Here is a 20441-nt window from a genome sequence, read left to right as displayed (position 1 = left end):
TCCGTCTGCCTGGCTGGCTGGCGGTCAAAAAAAAATTAGAAAATCATTCCAAATAGGAAACCATTTCCGGGATGCTACAAAGGACACAAACAACAAGCACGAAGAACTAATGTCACACGTAAAATAAGTGGTGTAAAAGACGCTGCAGAAAGTGGTAAACTTCTGGAATATATATATATATATATATATATATATATATATATATATATATATATATATATATATATATATATTCTTTACAGCCTTTAAAACTTTTATTTTATTTTAATTTAATTTTACAAGTTGTACAAATAGATAAGTTTTACAAATAGATAAATTACAAGTTGTACAATCTCATGCATCACAGTGAAGGGGCAACAGAGCGAATATGAGCGACCGTGTTAGAAATATTGACTTGTAACAACCATATTATTAGTCGTACATAATAAACAATTTGTTCCATATCAAATCATGTGCATGCAAACGTTGACGTCGCAATGAACCAATAAATCACCGCCAGTCACTCGTCATGAATGTGTCAAAACAGCAACCAAATGTACTTCCTGCTTTCAAAAATTATTTTCCAACTGGGGAATCAAAAGGCATCATTTGTGTCAAAGTGTGGTCCATGAATTTGGCAATCGTGAAAAAAAACATCTGGCCACTGAGGGTATCAACAAATGTGTCATCTGCGGCCATCACATTAGCCTTCAACAGCACAACTCATTATTTATTGCCTCCACCACCGAAGGTGGATAGAGGTCATGTTTTCACCCCTGTATGTCTGTTTGTTACAAGGTGAAAAAGTTTCGCCAAGTATGTTGGTGTGTAGAATATAGCATATCTCTATCTCTATGTCTCACAATTTTTGGCCAAAGTTTTCAAGCAATCTTTCTGAAATTTTTAGTGTACATCGGTGACCAGCCCAGGACAGCAACCCTTAATGTTGGTGAAGATCCGAATCCGAGAATTTTTAACTGATTCTTCACCATTGAGAGATGGGGTAAAAACGATATTGCATGATATCTCAAAAAGTTGGTGGATGAGTTGGTTAGGTGACGAGAACAAGCCGATTCGATTTCGGTTCAGGTCCGGATTCGGATCTGACTCATCAGTGGGATACAAAACGTAAACTCATCAGCTTGGTGGAGGTATGCGCCCTACCGAGTGCCCTTCTAGTTCTACATGTGGCTGTGACAGTTTGCTTTAAGACTGCAGAAGCAGCAGCTGCTGCCACCTTACCCCTTGGCTATTGAATTGTACTCAGACATGGAGGAAGTTTGTGGGGAAAACAAAAGCAAAACGGTTAAACCGAGGAAGCCTGAGCTGATTGAAAAAAAGAAAGTAAACAAGGAAATTGATTAATGCTGTAATTTCAACAAATGCTTGCAACTCAGCAAAAGCACAGACATAAGAATTGCAATTGCCACTGACGGATCAGACCTGTGATTGGATCGAGATACTTACACTATCCCCAGATGTGCGTAGCTTGTAGAATGGTTGGATGTAGAGCCACGAGCCTTCATTTCCAGTCGGGTCGAGGGTTACGCGCATCGCCTTCTTCTCGAGCAGTGCAGGTAGACGCTTGTTTACAGTGAGGTATTTGTTACTCTTCAGGTGTAGTAACTGTATCACACAAATGCCATGATGTGATGATGCCTGCCCCATCATATTTATTACATTCACATCAAGGGGTGGGGTGGAGGATGGGGCTTGGTCTGCGTGTACAAGATGGAAGAAGAGGATGGTAGAACATTTGCAAATCACAATCAAATATCTACCAACACTACATTTTCCAGCACTTAAGCTGGTTTTTATATTCATTTTGAAGTGTTTATTTAAATCAATGACTCGAGAGCAGAAGATGGCCGGTACGACTCGACGGGGGACCACAATGAGTGACGACACTGCCTGTTGAACGGAAGGAAGTTAGCAGAGCAGACCCTGCACAACCTGTCCAGTGGCAGACGTGCGTCGGATCCCCCCATAGACGCTTGCGACGGGGATGATGATTTAAATCAAATGTCAATTCCAGTAATTAAATTGTCACAACGAAACCTTGTAATGGCTGTTCATCTCATACTTGATAATTATCAGGCCTGGTCGCAAAGATAACCTCGTAACATGCTTCCTGACTGAGGATGATATCTGAAATACTCATCCTGTTCAGGAGGAATTTGATAGACAACATCTTCACCCCTTAAAAAACAACAAACACGTCCCACAAAATCAATGATCGCAAAACATTCCTGGAACAAAAATCTAATGCATCTGAAAAGCAATTGGGTTTTTAATCTATCTGAACACTCACCTGGACTTGAGTCTGTTGAGCTTATGTGATCGAGCGAGTTAGTCAGCGAGTCTGTAAACACCTGTCATTATTGGTGGAACTAAAAACAAGATTTTGATGAAATTTGGCCACAAGCTTCATATCTAATGCCTAACGAAGGTTTATTGACCGCATCAAAATCTGTGCTCATTCAGGGGGTCCATGGGGTGGTGGGGGGGGGGGGAGATGTTGACCTTCCAAAATAGGTATTTGCTGTCTTCTCTGAAACTACAAACATAATTTCGATGAAACTTAACCACAACCTTCATCAACGGTGATGGACCAAAGTTATTCACAGCATAAAATAAAAAATAAAAAATTCAGGGTCTAAGGTGCTCTGCAGGGGGTTTGAGCGATTGTTGCTCCTGATCCAGGTGAGCATCAGGGTGCGTGGTCCTATTTTTGGAAAGTGCAAAGGGGACATGGTAGTGAAACAGGTAGGGGTGTACGAATCAAGTTGAGATACTCATCACGTCAATGTGTGAAGGAAAATATTATTTGTAAACAAACTACAAGGAATGCATAAAATGAGATCAAAATGTTTTATCGGAGTCTGTTTTGTGGGATTCTTTGCGGCGACTGAGCAGCGGTTGCTTGGCTGGAATAAAAAGGCAGAAAAGCTGGTTTACGATCTGCTGCTTGGTAAATTAAATTAAATTTCGAAGTCACTCAATACAAGCATCTGCAAATATTGCAGAAATTTGAAGCATCTCTTCCAACCCCAACCGCAACCCCCTCCATGTCTTGTTGCATTGGTTAACATATCTTTCTCTCTCTCCATCTCTATCTCTGTCTGTCGTCAGTTCTCCAAATGATGCGAGTGGGTTATACATTGCACACATTTTGACCCATCAGGCGGCAGATGTGCGTCGTTAAGACTTCTGTACGTTTATCATCATTATGCAGAGTACATCAACTTGGATCTCCACCATCTCGTCCTTCCACCCAGATATACAAAAGCTGAATAAATAAAAAAATCATACGATACCTGGACAACATTACCATACTGAATCACATTCCCCAAGAGCTTTCTGTTTTCATTTTCATTCTGCTTCCTCTCCAGCTCTGCAGCATGCTGTTAGGGACATGGTGGGGGGTTATCATTTTAAATGGCAGGAATATCAAAGGGTATTGCTGAAAATAAAGTAGCCACCATGAGCAAGCAGTCATGCGGCACCAACTTCTTTACATTTGGGCTGAGTACCAAAGTGGAGGGCTGGGGTGGGGGGGGGGGTGACGGAGAAGAAAACAGCAAATGGGGGATAAGGGAGGGAAGCAGGAAATTAGGAGATGAAACCACAAAGCAAAGAAAAAACAAAAAATAACCAATTGCGATTTTACCTGGTAGGCAGGTAATCAAGGTGTATTTAAAAGAAAAACAAACACCACACCGACACGACTGTAAATGGGAGTAGTGATTGCTCTTCTATCATACATTGGTGTTGGATGGATTACAAAAAGAAAGCCGAGATTGAAAAAAACAAAACATGAAATGTCCTTCGACAGTCTCAATAAGACAATATGACCCAATTCAGAGAACTTAATTGACCTATTTTCATGTACAAGTGAGCATTCTAAACATATGAAGCTCAAACATGACTGAACACACACACACACAGACACAAGACTTTTCACTAATTGTTCATTTTGAAGCCTCTGTATGTGCAGATGATCTACGGCCATGGCAGAGTGAGCAGAGATGCAGAAAGTGCAGGAGGAGTGGAAGGAGGCTTTTGAGAAGCACGGACTGAAGATGAGCCTGGAGAAGATGGAGGTAATGTTGGTCAGACAGCAGAGAGAGAGAAATTGAAAATCAGGTCAGAGAGGAAGGAGAAGGCAGGGAAATCGATTTGTGTACTTTGGTGGAATGGTGACCTGTGATGGTAGTCCGGAGGCAGAGGATACGAGTGCATGCAAATGTATGGAGGATAGTGGAGGATTATTATTCCTGCCTTGTGATTTTGCTGTGAATAAACAAGGTGTGCCAAACCGCCAAGTTATATCTTGCTGGTGTCCAACATAGATTTTGCTGATTATAAAGAGTCGGCTCTGTAAACCCGCTTTTGGGCCATCGTGTATCGATGGGGAAACAGACTCCCTTCGAGCTTTCTGGGTCTCGGATGTGGGATGTGGGATAAATTTGAGATTCCACTACAAATGGTTGATTAGTGCTCCCCAAGCAGGTGATAGACACATCAGAAAGGAAGTCTTATGGGGAAAATTGAGAAATTTTCCTTCAATGTAAAAGTTGGGCAGGTCAGGGTGCAGAGGGGAGGGGCCTGCGCGGGAGTTTGGGGACATTAGAGAAGTTGTGGTTAAAATGTTAGACAAGTGTTTAAATATCCCCGAACAAAGCGAAGCTTCCGACAAACTGAAAGTACCCAGCCCTGGAGAGGACCAAGGCTTTAAAAATAGATTCTAAAATAATAGAAAAGATGAGTTTAAAGGAACCTCAACACCACATGACTGTCCTCATGTAATCTTCACAAAAACACACAATGAAAGTACCAACACAATAAATGACTAAATGAACCTGCAAAAGAAAAGCCAAAAATAAACAAACAAGGTTCTTCGAATAATTTATAATCAATTTCAGTTTTTATTTTTTTTTTTTTTAAGGAAAAAGCACCAAAAAAACAAACAGCAGATTATGGGAAGAACAGTCATGAAGGGGTGGGGTGGAGGATGTGGATGGGAGGGTTAGCTGCTGACCAAACACACCAGATATGGAAAGAACAGCAACGGGGGGTGGGGGGGTGCATAGGGGTTCGTAGGTGGGGATTAGCTAGGCAAACACACCAGATATGGGAAGAACAGTAACAAGGGGGGTGGGGTCGGGGGGGGGAGGAGGGTCGTGATATCGCATGCACGGTTCAAATAAGCACATCTCTGAACTGAGACTCCATTTGCTGGGTGGGTAACGGTGTCATGTCCATGGGAGTTCCCAGGACACCCTCCCATTGGGTAAGCATCGCCTGCACGGTGAGATAAGCGTGGATTGGCAGACGGCCAATGTCAAGGCAAAAAGACAGAATAGAGAAATAACACACAAAGAGGTTTCTATCTCATGCAATGGCAGTTCATGCAAAATACATTATTTACAGTCCCAAATCCAAGAACCTATTTTATATTGTATAACCATAATCAAAAAATAATAATCATGGGTATGTAGGGATTGGGGGGGGTGACATATTAGATAGTGGTGCACTGTTAACAGCCATTGAGGGAACAGTAGGATCGGGCAACCTCAGGATGGTTGTTTAATAGACAGACGGGAGAAGAGTGGAACAAAAGAGTGGAGGTGTGTGTGGTAGCCGGAAAGCCTGGATTTTGGGAGTTTAACCAGGAGAGGATTAGTGGAATGATATGTGCATCGTGGGGGACCTGGGGAGGGACGGATGGCTGAGAGCAAAGCAAATGACAGAGGAAAGGCCACCGACCTGTTGACAATGTGAAAGCAGCGGACCTTTTGCTTCGGCATCACCATCGGAGATTATTATCGTAGTAAGATGTCCTGTGGTGCCTATATTTATGGAAGTTCTCAAGATCACACAACTGATTAACTGACTTTTTCGTGACAAAACCTGGTTTAACTGACAAAACCTAGAGAACCAACATTACCTTGTAATAGGGGTGGGCTTATATTATTCATTCACATTTGGGAACATTCTCAACAATGCTGGGATCCCAGGGTCAAATCTCTTACACAATGCCTTCAGAAAGCACACACCCCTTGACTTTTATGACATTCTGTTCTGTTGCAGCCTGGATTTAAAATGGATTCAATTTCTCAATAATCCTCTTGAAGAAGTCCTTTCATTCAAGCTTCTGGGTCTCACTATCTGCCATGATCTTTCCTGGGAAAGCCACATTTCCAAGCTGGCCTCCAAAGCCAGTCGCCAACTGGGCATCCTCCGTCATGCAAAGTCCTTCCTTGGCACGCCTGAGCTCCAAACCACATACAAAGCTTTCGTGGAGTACTGCTCTCCCCTCTCGGCTCGTGCTCCCGCCTCTCACCTTTCTCGGCTTCACGCTGTGGAAACCAAGGCATTTAGGATCATTGGTATCTCCCGCGATGAGGCCGAGTCTTTCGCTCTCACTTCCTCGCCACAGTTAGGTCGGTGGTCTTTGTCTTCTAAAGTCTCTTCTCTGGCGTCGCCCCCCCCCCCCCAATGCTCTGTCTGAGATATGTCACTCTCCCCCCATATTTCCACAGGGCTCTGAAGGTCCGCCAGCAACCCCGTTCTGGTAAAACTATCAAAATCAAGAACAACTGTTGACCTTCACCCTTCATTCCTCTTTTTCCCCACCTTTGGAACAAACTCCCACACTCTCTTCAATCCCACTCTTCCGTCCAGGTCTTCAAAACAGCTGTTCACAATCATCTTTTATCTTCCCCCATCCAAAACCACGATCTTTTATACCCCCACTAATGCACCTCCTTCAAATTCCCTGCTTTCCTTCCTGAAAGTCCCTGCACTGTTCATCTTGTATTCCCCGTGTTCCCCGCCCCATCGCTCTCCCTTCCACAGATCTCCTCATGTCTCTATTCCACACTGTTTGTTTCCTTCCCTCTTGTCTCCTGCTGCCCTTGCTGCACGTTCTGTGTGTTAGCTCTCATATGAGCCTCAACATTGTGAACAAAAATATATATATTTAAAATAAAAAGAAAATGGATAATGGCCACATAACTCACTTCAGACTCATCAAAAAGCTAATTTGACGAATAATTTCTCACCAAGAATCCACAGATTAAGACGAGAGTCAAAGTCATTTGGTATAAGGTGCTGTCAGACCATACAGGTATGAACCTGAGGTCGAGATGGCATCATGAGAGGGGCAGGACCAATTGAGCGTAAAAGGGCAACAAACAATCTTGAAATCTTCCTTTCAATGTATTTATTCAAGAAAGAACAGCAATTAAGTATCAAGTGAAGCCATATCTATTCATTCAACCAAACATGATTTTCTGATTCTGTGGACCTTTAAATAATGAACAACAACATAGTACCAATGAAACCATGCCACTTATGGAACTCACAATTGGAAATGCTGTACTGCACCCCCCACGCCCCCCCCCCCGCCAAAAAAAAAAAAAAATAAATAAATAAATCGCTGACCCCTTCTGTTTTTAAACTCCCTTCAACATTACGTTGTACCAAGACACGTTTGTATAACTCACAAGATGACATTTACATGACCTCATTTTGATAACATGATGATCATGAAAGTGCTCAGTTTATCAAAACTTCAGTAAAAAACAAAATGTGAAATCACAATGCGACAACAAAACCTATATCCTCGTTTATTTATTTCATTTCCCATGATATAACGGTCATTTTTGTCAGGTCAGGCCAGATTACATCTGTGACTTGCTACAGGTACCATGTAAACCTGTACTAACCCGTTTCATGGTCGGGTTGTCGGCGACTAAACCGTCTCCCCCACCAGGTTTTTTGGTGAGGAGGGTGTATGATATGGACACCCAGCAGGATTAAAAACAAAACCTGTCAAAGGGTGGAGAGCTCCTTGTGAGCCAACGGACATCCATATCTAGTGCCCAACTGTGTCTGCGGACGTCCTCCTGCAGTTGGGTTACTTTTTTGAAGAGGTTGGTGGCAGGATTTACACTCCAGCCACTGTAAAACCAATCACTCCGCAAAACACACTAAAAACGCCAAGAAAACCGAAAACCCACTCCGTGGGAGTACTGAATGTACAACTGCCCTTAGCAGGGCAGCTCACCAGATTATGGGATTGGGGCAAAGCCTTTGGGACCACCTCTCTTTGATGAAAGGAGGAAAAACACGGGGTAACCTTCTCGGGTCAGATTTCGGTAGTGTGTGTCGGGGTGGTGCCGAGGTATCGTCCAGCAGACGTTGGTCTCCTTGGGTTAACCTGAGGCGGTTTCTTCGGGTGGGTGCCTGGAATGTCCTATCCCAAAGAGAGGATGATCGCCTGTCTCTGTTATCATCTGAGCTCAAGTGTTTTAACATCAGTATTGCAGCACTCTGAGTTTTGGACACCAGAGGGTGGTGAGATCATGGCGGGTGGTTACACCTACGATTGGTCTGGTCACTGATAGCTACAGCAACTCCTTCGGCATGGTCACCATGTCCAATAAAATTACTCCAATGATAATTGAGGTAAGACCGGTCAACGAGCGTATTACGAGACTCAGGATTCATCACTCCTTGGGTATCATTTCCCTGGTCTCTGTCCATGCTCCGACTGAGGTGGGTCATCTCACCACGAAGGATGCATTCTATGCCACGCTCATGTCTGTGGTTGACCAGTGCCCCAAAAGATATACTGTTCTCGTCTTGGGGGATTTTAATGCATCGACTGGAACTGATCGTGATGGTTATGAGACGTGTGTTGGTCCCCATGGGTCTGAAACTGTAAACCAGAATAGCATTAAGTTCCTTGACTTTGCAAGAAGTCATGGACTTAAGTGGCTGTCACACCTTGACGATTTTGCCAGCGTATGCCGACGTATGAAAAATTTGTCTAAAACGCTGGCACATGTCGAATACGTTATGGTTAAGTTTTGTATGTGTTAAGAGCATGCTGAAGCACGCTGGCATACGTCGTAGTACGCCGAGTACGTCGACAAATTTTAAGCATGCTCAAAATTTTTCTACGTATGCCAGCGTATGACTCACACGTTCCGCATACGCTGGCCATAAGTTGTAGGCACGTTACGCGATCGTTGACACATGTTACTTGTAAGTTACTCATAAGTCGAAACACGTCGAGGTAATGTTTGGCGTACCAGAAACTTATTTCTAACCTGAGTAACGTGCTTTGAACCTATTATATGTGTAACGTATGTAGACGTATTGGATGTCTTCCGGACGACCACAGAACTTACTGAACGTGTTTCTAACTTACAGCTTCCGTATAATGGCGTATTGGCAGCGTTTAGGGGAATGATAGTTTTTTTTGAAAAACTGAAGCGGTTTTTGTTTCGTCCAGTCATGAGGCCGACGCGAGTCGTGATTTCGGTTCCTCCAATGACGTGCCGCCGCCGAGACGCGTCACGGAATTCATCTCAACCAATCACGCGCCACCGCTGAGGCGACTCGTGATTTCGGTTCCTCCAATGACGTGCCGCCGCCGAGACGCGTCACGGAATTCATCTCGACCAATCACGCGCCACCGCTGAGGCGACAGCATCCGAGAGTCGGCCGGCCGCGCCGCACCTCTCGAGTATGTCAGCCCGTGCGCAGGCCAGCCAGACTCACTTGGGTCAACATCTCCCTCTCTCTCATTTGCTCAAAGCTAACCCTTCGACGAAGAAGATGGCGAAAAGAAAAAAAGATGAGGAGTATCGTACATTTCAGGACGAATGGGCCGAAGAATTCGCCTTTGTGGAGAGAGCAGGTGTGTGGTGTGTCTAATTTGCAATGACAAAATTGCATCGATGAAACGGTCGAATATAAAGCGGCACTTCGACACGCGCCATGCTACCTTTGCATCAAAATACCCTGCGGGAGACAGCAGAAAGAAAGCGTGCCAAGAGCTACTGAGCAGGGTGCAAGCCAGCCAGCAGCAACTCCGCGTATGGACCCGGCAAGGTGACTATAATTCCGCCAGCTTTGCTGGATCTTTAGCAATAGTGAGGAACGGAAAACCATTCACAGATGGCGAGTATGCAAAAACGTTCATGCTGGATGTCGCCAATGAACTTTTTGATGATCTTCCGAACAAAGACAAGATAATCAAACGGATACAAGACATGCCTCTGTCGGCAAGAGCTGTTCATGATCGTACAATCATGATGGCAAACCAAGTGGAGGAAACGCAAGTGAAGGACATAAATACAGCGCCGTTCTTTTCCCTGGCTTTGGATGAGTCAACAGACGTAAGCCATTTGTCGCAGTTCAGTGTGATTGCAAGATATGCTGCTGGTGATACACTACGCGAAGAAAGTCTTGCTGTTCTGCCAATAAAAGGGTCCACAAGAGGTGAGTATTTATTCAAGTCTTTCATGGAGTTCGCTCAAGAAAAAAATCTACGAATGGATAAACTTATCTCGGTGTGTACTGATGGTGCTCCGTGTATGGTGGGGAAAAACAAAGGATTTGTGGCGCTTCTCCGTGAACATGAAAATAGACCCATCCTAAGTTTCCATTGCATTCTACACCAGGAGGCACTTTGTGCTCAGATGTGTGATGGGCAGCTTGGCGAAGTGATGTCGCTGGTCATTCGTGTGATCAACTTTATTGTTGCCCGAGCCTTAAATGGTCACCAGTTTAAAACACTGCTGGATGAAGTTGGAAATAACTATCACGGTCTGCTTTTGCACAGCAATGTGCGTTGGTTGTCAAGAGGGAAGGTGCTTAGCCGTTTTGCGGCTTGCCTGAACGAAATCCGGACTTTCCTTGAAATGAAAGGGATTGAGCATCCTGATCTAGCCGAAACTGAGTGGCTCCTCAAGTTTTACTATCTCGTGGATATGACTGAACATCTGAACGAGCTCAACGTGAAAATGCAAGGCATTGGAAATACAGTGTTATCCCTTCAACAAGCCGTGTTTGCTTTTGAAAACAAGCTGGAGCTCTTTATCATGGATCTTGAAACAGGTCGTTTACTACATTTTGAAAAACTGCGACAATTTAAAGATGCATGCACAGCAAGTGAGCCCACTCAAAACTTTGATCTCCACCAGTTAGCTGGCTTCACATCCAGTCTCCTACAGTCATTCAAAGTACGCTTTGGAGAATTTCGTGAGCACACTCGTCTTTTTAAGTTCATCACCCATCCAAACGAGTGTTCACTGAACACAGCCGACCTGAGTTACATTCCTGGTGTCTCCGTCAGAGATTTTGAAGCAGAAGTGGCTGACCTGAAGGCCTCAGACATGTGGGTGAATAAGTTCAAGTCACTGATTGAAGATTTGGAAATAATCGCACGACAGAAAGTGGAGTTGGCGAGCAAGCACATGTGGAAAGAAATGAAAAAAACTTCAACCCGAAGACGAGCTGATTATCAAAACTTGGAACGTGCTTCCTGTCACATACCTCACACTGCAGCGTGTGAGTATTGCTGTATTGACCTTGTTTGGATCTACGTATGCATGTGAGCAGTCATTCTCACATCTTAAAAACATCAAGTCCAACCTACGATCACGTCTAACGGATGAAAGCCTCAACGCTTGCATGAAGCTTAACCTCACCAAGTACCAACCAGACTACAAAGCCATCAGCAAATCCATGCAGCACCAGAAGTCCCATTAATGGTGAGTATAACAACATTATTTAAAATAATAAATTCAGAGGCTTATTATACTCACATTTAGTTGAATTCAGTCTTAAAATATATTATATGGCTCTCACTGAAATAGATTTCCAAATATTTTGCTTTAATGGCTCTCTGAGTCAAAAACGTTCCCGACCCCTGCGTTAGACTATCGTTGGGCATACGTTGTGAACGCCGACAACACGCTAAGCATTCGTTGGTACAAGTTATCGAAACATTCTGAGTACGTTACTAAGACGTTATGCATACGTCCAACTCGTTATGACTACGCCAAAAACTTTTAAAAAAAGAAACAAAAAAAACATCAATAGTTCAGCATATGCCAGCGTTTTACAGAGACTTTGATACGTTGCCATACGCTGGCTAAAACGTCAAGGTGTGACAGCCCCTTTAGGTCTGCTGGTTCATGGTTTCAGCGCCCACAGGCTCATCGCTGGACTTGGTATGGCAGAGGAGATTCACCATGTGCTCGTTGATGGTCACTGGATGATTATCCAGAACTGCAAGGTCTTCTGGAGTGCTCAGTTCCTCAACACCGACCACAAGCTTGTTGTAGCAACTCTGAAGTTGCAGCATCAATCCTGGAGAATGGAACCATTCCAGGTCAGGCTGGATGTTGGTAAGCTCAGGGATGAGAGGGTTGCTGAGGAGTTTGCGAATAGGCTGATTGGGGATTTGGGGGGGGGGGGGGGTTGGCTGCTTTGGGGAATCATGAAGAATTGTGGAGTGCCTTCATGCCCACCATCCTTGATGTTGCCGGTGGATGTCTTGGAACTCACCATAGGGCGAAGAATAATTTTGTCTCTCAAGGGACACTGGATACCATCATTGATCAGTCGCAAGGCCAGGCTTAAGCGCAGAGCTGAGCTGTTCAGGGAGTTGAGGCATGAAACTGTACGTGAGCTGAGGGTGGACAAGGAGTCCTCTATGCGAGGAATATGCGAGGGGTAAAGCATCACATGTGGTCAAGTGATTCTCATCCTGCTGAAAGAGGAATTCACGAATTGCGTTCCTCCAAGCCTGTCCATCGGTATACTACAATTAGAGCAGAGGGTGGTGGGCTCTTGACAGAGGAGTCTGAAGTGGAGGCCCGCTGGGCCGGTTACTTTGAGCAGCTGTACCAGGTTGATTCACCATCTGTCGAGTTGCATGTCAGGGGTATTAGGCCTACTATCCCCATTGCGAACCCTCCAATCAACTGTGATCCACCTTCGTTTGTGGCAACACAGGCTAAGGTGAACTAGTTAAAATGGGGGTAAAGCTCCTGGGATCTGTGGCATACATGCTGAACTTCTCAAGACTGGTGGAAATGCAGTACTAATGTCATTGCATGCAGTTCTGTGCTATAACTGGAACACAGGAATCATCCCAACTAACTGGAAGAGGGGCCTTGTTGTCCCTTTCTGGAAAAGGAAGGGTGATCATCAGGACTGCAATAACGACTGAAAGGTGATGCTGCTCTCAGTGCCGGGCAAGGTGTTTGCTCGGATAATTCTTGATAGGGTTCGCCACCATTGGCTTGAGAACCAGAACCCAGAGCAGTCAGGCTTTACACCAAAGAGGTCAACGATTGACCGTATCCTTGCTCTTCGGGTCCTCACCGAATGCAGGTGAGAGTTTCGGCAGTGGCTGCTCACAGCCGATGATGATCTATGCAAAGTGTACGATGCAGTGAATGGGGATGCCCTCTGGAGGATTCTTGGTCTTCGTGGGGTGCCACCGAAACTGATAAATCTGATGTTTGAACTATACGCTGGTACTGAGAGTGCTGTGAGATGTGGTGATACCATCTCTGACTTATTTCCAGGTGTTACGGGAGTTCGCTGGGGGTGTGTACTGGCTCTCACACTTTTCATTGCTTGTATGTACTGGAATCTGGGGAGGATGTCAGAGAGATCAAGCTGCGGTGCATCGTTTGGGAATGTCAAGATCTCTGACCTTGATTTCATAGATGATGCAGTCATCTTTGCGGAGACTCTGGAGACCCTTTTGGGGGCCCTCTCAGTGCTGAATGTGGAGTCTGAGCCACTGGGATTACAGGTTTCCTGGGTCAAAACTAGGATCCAGGCTTTCAATGATATATTGGATGCTGCTATCTTGTCTGTAGCAGTTTGTGGTGAGGATGTTGAGGTCACAGAGATTCACGTCTCTGTTGGCTGTGAGCCAGAGGTCAATAGATATCTGGTTCGGGCCTGAGGAGTCATGGATTCACTGGATCATGGGGTGTGGTGCTGTCGGTACCTGTGCAGTATGATAAAAGGCTGAGTCTTCAAGTCAATGGTGCTTCCAGTCTTGCTCTACGGATGTGTGACTTGGACTCTGACCAGGGATCTGTTATGGAGACTTCATTCCTTTGGTACCAGGTCTCTTCGGAGAATCCTTGGCTATCGCTGGTCCAACTTTGTGTCCAACGTGAAGATGCTGAAAGAGACTCCAATGAGATTTGTTACCTGCATCGTCCGTGAGCATCAGCTGCGGCTGTATGGACATATGGCTCGTTTTCCTGACGCTGATCCTGCACACCAGATTCGCTCAGCGAGGGAGCCTCGTGAGTGGAGGAGGCCAATGGGCCGACCACATGCCTCGTGATTGCAGCAGGTTTATCAGCATCTCAAGGAGATTGGGATGGGCCAGGCATCTATCTGCCTGGACGATGGCCAGACGGAAATCCCTGGAGTGCTGAAAGTGGACGCAGTGATGCACTGCTCCGGCGCATGCTCCCATACCTGACCTGACCTGACGTGCCATCCCATTATTCATGCACACTCATACAGACAGACACCAAGCAACATGGGAATAGACTTCAAACAGCTGGTAAACTTGAAAACAATGCAACTTTCCTGGGAACGATGAATGTACCGGCAATGCCAATCTGTGACCTTTTTCTCATCCCAATCAGCAGATGAAGGGAAAAGGTGTATGTGTGTGTGTGTGTCACAAGAACACCCCCCCCCCCCAACCCAGGATTTTAAGAGTTTTTTGTTCGACCCAGCCCAAGTTTGATTTGGACCACTGACCACTCCGTATTATACCGCTGAGCATCAAATTGACAATTAACACAAATGACATGCGGTAGAGCACATACCTCTGCCAGGCAGAAGGTTTTCATTTTGTATCCCACTGATAGGCCGGATCTGCATGCGGACCTTAACCAATATCTAATCGGCTGGTTCATGTCACTTACCCAACTCATCTATCAAATTTTGTCATAATCTGTCGACAACATTTTGAGATCATTTTTGGCCACATCTCTCAATGGTGAAGAATCGATTAAAAATTCTCGGATCTGGACCCGGATCCAGACCTTCACCAAAATCTCATCAATTTGTCCTCGTCAGACTCAAATTGCACCAAATTTCATCCAAATCCATCCATTATCTTTTGAGATATCCTGCTCACACACAAACACAGACGGACGGATGGACAGACAGACAGATAGACAGACGAAGGTGAAAGTGCAACCTCCGTCCACCTTTGGTGGCAGAAATAATTAAGGGACAACACATCAGGAAACAAAAGGCAAACAATGGTTTTGCAAAGCATTTTGGAACTTACGTGCAGCTTCTTGAGGAGAGCAGAATCCGTATCAGATTTTGCAGCTTTCCATAACTGTTTCTGGGCCGAGTAGCGGTTCATGGGACATATTTTGAAAAGGCAATCTGCATGACAAATCGTGATAAAATGTGAAACTGCAAAATCACATCTTCACACACACAAACTCTTCAATTCCACCCCACAAACATTTTCTGTGTTCATTTATTTTAATGAAGGAAGGTAGACAGAAAACAAGAGTTCGTCACACTGTTAAGATGTTTCGTTATGTTCTTCAAATATTGTTTGTTTTCCAAGATTTACGCTCTTGGAAGACAATATAAATTATAAATATCCCAAAACATGCTTTGGTTGGATATTTATTTATATATTTATTATTTAACAGCCATGTTTTTCATGAAAATAAATTTTAATCGAGTTTAAAAATTTGTCATAAAGAGCCTGTTTTAATGGTTTATGAAAATAAACTTAAAAAAAAAAAAATATATATATATATATATATATATATATATATATATATATATATATATATATATATATATATATATATATATGTTTTCTACATTCCAACTCTTCCAAAATATGCTTCTTCATTCGCCTATTATTGTTTCAGCAATATTTTACATTTCCTTCGGTTTACATCAGTCCAAGTGATCAGGGTTTTTAAGAGAACTAAATGGTGCACGATACGTTACCAAGTACCCTGGAAATCTGGGGTGTATTGCTGTTTGTGACGTCATCACTATGTGTATACATTGGAGAAGAGACAATTTGGTGACAATTGGACGATTTTTCAAACGGGAGGGAACAAAATTATTGAAGATCAGTAGGATTTATCGTTTGAGAGAGTCGCAGCAAAATGAAGACCTGGTTATGACTTTGGAGCATTCTCTTTTGTAACAGCTCGTGACCTTTCCCCGTCTCTCGGTAGCCAAAACCATTATGAAGGAATGTCCTTTATGAAGAATGTGTTCAAAATTTGCACTTTGTGACATTCCAGATGCCGCCTGCGCAACACTTTTCTGGCCATTTCCTGGTAAATGCTCCTGGGATTGCCAGGGCACAACCAAAGGTTCGCCGCATCTGTTTTGGTGCAGGCCTGCAGATCGGTGCAAAATTTTAGCTTTCAAAGAATAACTTTTCTTCAGGTAATCATGATAACAAACATAGCTGCTCAAATGACCGACGTAGCAGTACTTCCCCTTTGTGCAAAGATGAAATAAATAAATAAATAAATAAATTTCCCATCAAAAATTAATGGATCTGAGCATTTGTTACGAAGCTCGTTCAGCCATGAAGGCACTTCAGTCATATTGTTTTGTTTTGTTTTCATGAATACTGAATATAGTTCCACTTAATTCCACAAGGGTATTTCAATGATAGTCTGCTTAATGCTCATTCATTATTTATTAGGATTACTGTTAGGACTGTAATAATCACACAACAAAAGCCGATGCATTAAAGGGCCCTTCGAGACTTTCCCGGCTTAGTTGTGCAAGTGAAGGCCTACAGATTCCAGTGGCATTATGGAATACATGACCATAATGTTAATCTTAAGGGGTGTAGGGTGTCAGAGAGCGTGTGTGTGTGTGTGTGTGTGTGTGTGTGTGTGTGTGTGTGTGTGTGTGTGTGTGTGTGTGTGTGTGTGTGTGTGTGTGTGTGTGTGTGTGTGTGTGTGTGTGTGTGTGTGTGTGTGTGTGTGTGTGTGTGTGTGTGTATCCTCCAACTCCAAAAGCATGAAACCGAGCAGCCTGAAATTTGACATGCATCCTAAAGGAACTCCAAGAGAGTAGATGAATGAAAACTGGGTATTTGGGTTCATTTAAGCATCCAGTTTGAAGATAATTAATGGGGTGCTCATGAAAATAAATTGATCAATTAATTAAATTTTTAAATACAGGCTTACACTTGGTCAGCCCACTTTCATCTCACAGGGGTTTTAAGCCAACATTTAGTTATGGCCTGATCAAAAATGCCTTGCCTTGGAACCATGATATGCACTCATGGACTAATTAAAGTACTGTACGGCATCAAAATCTGTCCGCATTTGAGGATTGGAGCATGGGGACTAATTAAATGTTGAAATCTGGAGTGAAATCTGAAAATTTCAAGACATTAACAATTCTTATAACTCAGCATATTTATGTATTTACTTTAAGAAAGCAAGGCTATGGTCCCTGCTTCTCCATACTTCACAAGAAAATGTGAAACTTTCAAAGTATTAAACTTTACATTTTCTACTGTTTGGGAACATTCCTAAATTTTTTTGTTCACTCAATATAATTTTCCAAAGTGGAAATCTCCAGAGATAGGAAGGTAAAATAAATTAAACAAGCAGCAGAACATTCAAAGTACACCGCCTCCATGCTCAATAAATCAATAACAAATCCTCCAGCACGTGACATCACTGGGACGCCTTTGGTGCCCAGTGATGCCACCTTGCAACACATGGAGTCGGAATTGGGAGGGAGCGGTGTACAATAATTGATTGATCAATATAAATAAATAATAATCATAAAATAATTAATTCCTCAATCAATTGCAAAATAGCATGCCGAAACCACCTCATGTCTCATCCGAATCTGTAACTTTTTGAAAAATTATGCAATTAATCGAAAAACGAATCATTAATCGATTAATTGATTAATCAATAAAGTGTTGTGAAGGAAGTACTGAGAGTGCTGTGAGATGTGGTGATACCATCTCTGACTTATTTCCAGTTGTTACTTCAGTTCGTCAATGGTGTGTACTGGCCCCAACACTTTTCAGCACTTGTATGGATTGGATTCTAGGGAGGATGTCAGAGAGATCAAGCTGCGGGGCATCTTTTGGGAATGTCAAGATCTCTGACCTTGATTTCGCAGATGATGCAGTCATCTTTGCGGTGACTTTACATATCGTTTTGGGGGCCCTCTAGGTGCTGAATGAGGAGTCGGAGCCACTGGGATTACGGGTTTCCTGGGTCAAAACTAAGATCCAGGCTTTCAATGACATCTTGGATGACATTAATATCCTGTCTGTACCTGCTTGTGGCGAGGATATTGAGGTCACGAAGAGATTCACTTACTTTGGTAGTGATATTCATGTCTCTGCTTGCTGTGAGTCAGAGGTCAACAGATGTCTGGGTCGGGCCTCGGGAGTCATGGATTCACTGGATAATGAGGTGTGGTGCTGCCAGTACCTGTGCGGGAGGATGAACGTCCGAGTCTTCAGGTCCTTGGTGCTTCCAGTCTTGCTCTTTGGATGTGAAACTTGAACTCTCATCAGGGATCTGAGATGGAGACTTAATTCCTTTAGTACCAGGTCTCTTCGGAGAATCCTTGGCTATCGCTGGTCGGACTTTGTGTCCAACGAGCGGTTGCTGAGAGAGACTCAAATGAGATTTGTTACCTGCATAGTCCGTGAGCGTCAGCTGCGGCTGTATGGACATGTGGCTCGTTTTCCTGATTCTGATCCTGCTCACCAGATTCTCTCAGCGAGGGAGCCTCGTGAGTGGAGGAGGCCAATGAGCCGACTACGTGCCTCGAGGTTGCATCAAGTTGATGAGCATCTGAAGGAGATGGGGATGGGCCAAGCATCTGCCTGAGTGAGGGCCAGATGGAGGTCCATGGAGTCCCGGTGGAAAGTGGACGCAGACGCGCTGCTCCGGCGTATGCTCCCATACCTGACCTGAATAAATTGAAAATACTCTTTATAGCCAAATCACTTGGTTACTGTCATGTCCAAATACACTGAACAACAAATTTCAAAATAATTTTTTTACTGGAGATGTGTAAAGTGATTAAGACTAATTTGGGTACGCTGATTTCAAAAATCATAACCGTTTTGCTGTATCACGTCAGGATTTTCAGGAACAGAAATATTCCCATTGCCTAGAAGTCAGGATTTCAATGAAATTTACATATGTCTTTAACATGTCTATTTCGTACAATTGTTGTTAACTTGTGTTATATTTCTCTCTTTCAGATAAAGATGAGTAGGCGTTCCTGTACCAATCATCCTGACAACTTCTGTTATGTCTGTGGTCGGTATACCAAAAAAGATCAACAGCGAAGTATATCTACAGCAGTGAAAATGAAGGCCGCCTACTTTCACTACTTCGGGTGTAAGGTGGGGGACCAAGAACAGAGCTGGGCACCACACATCTGCTGCACAAGCTGTCACACAACCTTGACTCAGTGGTTGGTGGGCAAGCGCGTGAGCATGCCATTTGCGGTGCCCATGATATGGCGTGAGCCGCAGAATCATCATGATGATTGTTATTTCTGCTGCACAAGCATCGCCGGCTTCAACAAGAAGAATAAAGGTCACATCAAGTACGCTGACTGCGTCTCTGCTCGTAAACCTGTGCCTCATGATGACGAGAACCCCGTTCCAACACCTCCAGCTGATCAGAACATAGCTGTAAGCAGTGGTGAAGAGGATGGTGATGATGAACCTTTTGAACCCGACACTCAAGAATCACACCTTCTGAACCAGGGAGACTTAAATGATCTTGTAAGAGATCTCTCGCTGTCAAAGGCAAAGGCAGAGCTGCTTGGATCAAGGCTGCAGCAGTGGAATCTACTTGAACCTAACACCAAGATATCCTTGTTCAGAGCACGTCACAGAGACATGGCTGAGTTCTTTGAGATGGAAGATACGATGACATTCTGCAGTGACATCAACGGTCTGTTGAAAGAAATTGGGTGTGATCACGATCCTGCAGACTGGCGCCTCTTCATCGACTCGGGGAAGAACAGCTTGAAGGCTGTTTTGCTCCACAATGGCAACGAGAAACCATCAGTCCCACTGGCTCACGTGTTCGGCATGACAGAGACCTATGACACTATGCGGCAGCTGCTTGATTCCATCAAGTACAATGACTTCAACTGGCACATCTGCGGAGACTTGAAAGTGGTGGCGCTGTTGTTAGGGCTGCAGTCAGGCTACACGAAATACATGTGCTTCCTTTGTCTCTGGGATAGCAGAGACGACAAGAATCACTGGACGAAGAAAGATTGGGAAGAGCGAAAAGAGCATGTACCTGGTCGACACAACGTGAAGCATGTCGCCCTTGTCGACCCAGCCAAGGTTTTCCTTCCACCACTCCACATAAAGCTCGGTTTGATGAAAAGTTTTGTACGGGCAATGGATCTGAATGGGCGTGGGTTTTTATACCTCAAGGAAAAGTTTGGCAACACCTTGTCGGAGGCCAAGATCAAGGCTGGTGTCTTTGTTGGACCGCAAATCCGACAGATTATGAAGGACGAAACTTTTCCGACAACTCTAAACCCCAAAGAGCTGGCAGCGTGGAGGAGCTTCAAAGCTGTGACGG

General features: G+C 44.1%; 1 protein-coding gene across 10 annotated transcripts in view; it reads right to left on the bottom strand.

Moving 5' to 3' along the window:
- LOC147014744 (inositol 1,4,5-trisphosphate-gated calcium channel ITPR1-like) overlaps positions 1-20441 on the bottom strand; it is a 213003-nt gene that overhangs the window by 136342 nt on the left and 56220 nt on the right. For all 10 annotated transcript variants that reach the window (XM_085852937.1, XM_085852943.1, XM_085852938.1 and 7 more), the window contains 3 exons: positions 15128-15231; positions 3297-3383; positions 1447-1605 (listed from right to left, as the gene is read on the bottom strand). In XM_085852937.1, the coding sequence (XP_085709063.1) occupies positions 1447-1605; positions 3297-3383; positions 15128-15231 (350 nt within the window). The remainder of the gene's footprint in view (positions 1-1446; positions 1606-3296; positions 3384-15127; positions 15232-20441) is intronic.

Source organism: Eptatretus burgeri, chromosome 13, assembly GCF_056783735.1.
Source record: "Eptatretus burgeri isolate ZD-2024b chromosome 13, Ebu_testis_v1, whole genome shotgun sequence".
NCBI classification, from domain to species: Eukaryota; Metazoa; Chordata; class Myxini; order Myxiniformes; family Myxinidae; genus Eptatretus; species Eptatretus burgeri.
This window is presented reverse-complemented; position numbering and strand designations above follow the sequence as displayed.